The sequence below is a fragment of the Aplysia californica genome, unplaced genomic scaffold, assembly GCF_000002075.1.
Source record: "Aplysia californica isolate F4 #8 unplaced genomic scaffold, AplCal3.0 scaffold00156, whole genome shotgun sequence".
NCBI lineage: Eukaryota > Metazoa > Mollusca > Gastropoda > Aplysiida > Aplysiidae > Aplysia > Aplysia californica.
In genome coordinates this window covers 77,891-78,763 of record NW_004797426.1, presented here as the reverse complement: position 1 = coordinate 78,763, position 873 = coordinate 77,891, and the positions used below count along the sequence as shown (strand labels likewise).

At 39.2% G+C, this 873-nt stretch overlaps 1 protein-coding gene across 1 annotated transcript in view; it reads left to right on the top strand.

The window, feature by feature from the left end:
- The window catches only part of LOC101847259 (proton-coupled amino acid transporter 1), a gene marked incomplete at its 3' end in the record, with an annotated part of 15,767 nt that overhangs the window by 10,287 nt on the left and 4,607 nt on the right, over positions 1 to 873 (top strand). Inside the window, 1 exon segment of the mRNA XM_035969564.1 lies at positions 125 to 209. Coding sequence (XP_035825457.1) covers positions 125 to 209 — 85 coding nt within the window.

Below are 873 nucleotides of genomic sequence, written 5' to 3'. Positions count from 1 at the left end.
CAGCGACGCATTCTCTCCTGATGATCTCCATGCTAGAGTCCGGGATACGGAGCGTTCGACGGTGAGCAGTGCATACGGCTGTTTAGACTACGTTATAATTCCAAGCCTTTCATTGTGTCCTCAGCACTGCCACCAGGGTGTTCCTCGTTGTCTGCCAGTTCGGCATCCTCTCCTTCTACATACAGATCATCGGCACAACAGCTCAGGAAGTGAGTGTTTCTTTTTGTCTGTTTCCGAAACTCTTCGTTTTTTTGAGGTTTTTTTGGTGTTGGTTTCACAGAGTTGTACACTTATAGCGTTTATAGCATTTATAGAATTCTGTGGTTGGTTGGTGTCGTTTCATCCTGACACCATTTCAGAGACAATAATAATATGCCAAATTATTTAGATGGGTAGGCATGTCTCTTGTAACCGATTATACATGAATGAAAGTTTGTTGCACATTATTATATCATTCTGTTTGGTATTTTTCAAGGGAAGTAACCGATTATACATCAATGAAAGTTAGTTGCACGTTATTACATGTTATTTTTCCAAGGGAAGTAACCGGTTATACATGAGTGAAAGTTCGTTGTTAACTTTTACATCTGTTGGTGTTAGGTATTTTCCAAGGGAAGTAAGCCCTTTAAGTATAAGATAAACAAAAGGGGCACACTCACTCACTTATCTAAGGTGATGCAAAAGCTTGCACTAATTGTGTGCCTGTACCATGATTCAGTTTAACTTACTACATGTATATCTGCCAACAGTCCAGGAAGTTTCCATCCACACACACCTTCAAGCCCCTTATTTGTTCTTTCACATGTTTTTCTGATAACGTGGGATATCAGTTATCAAGTAGACCTAAGTGTGAAATTAAATTTTTTAAAAAAG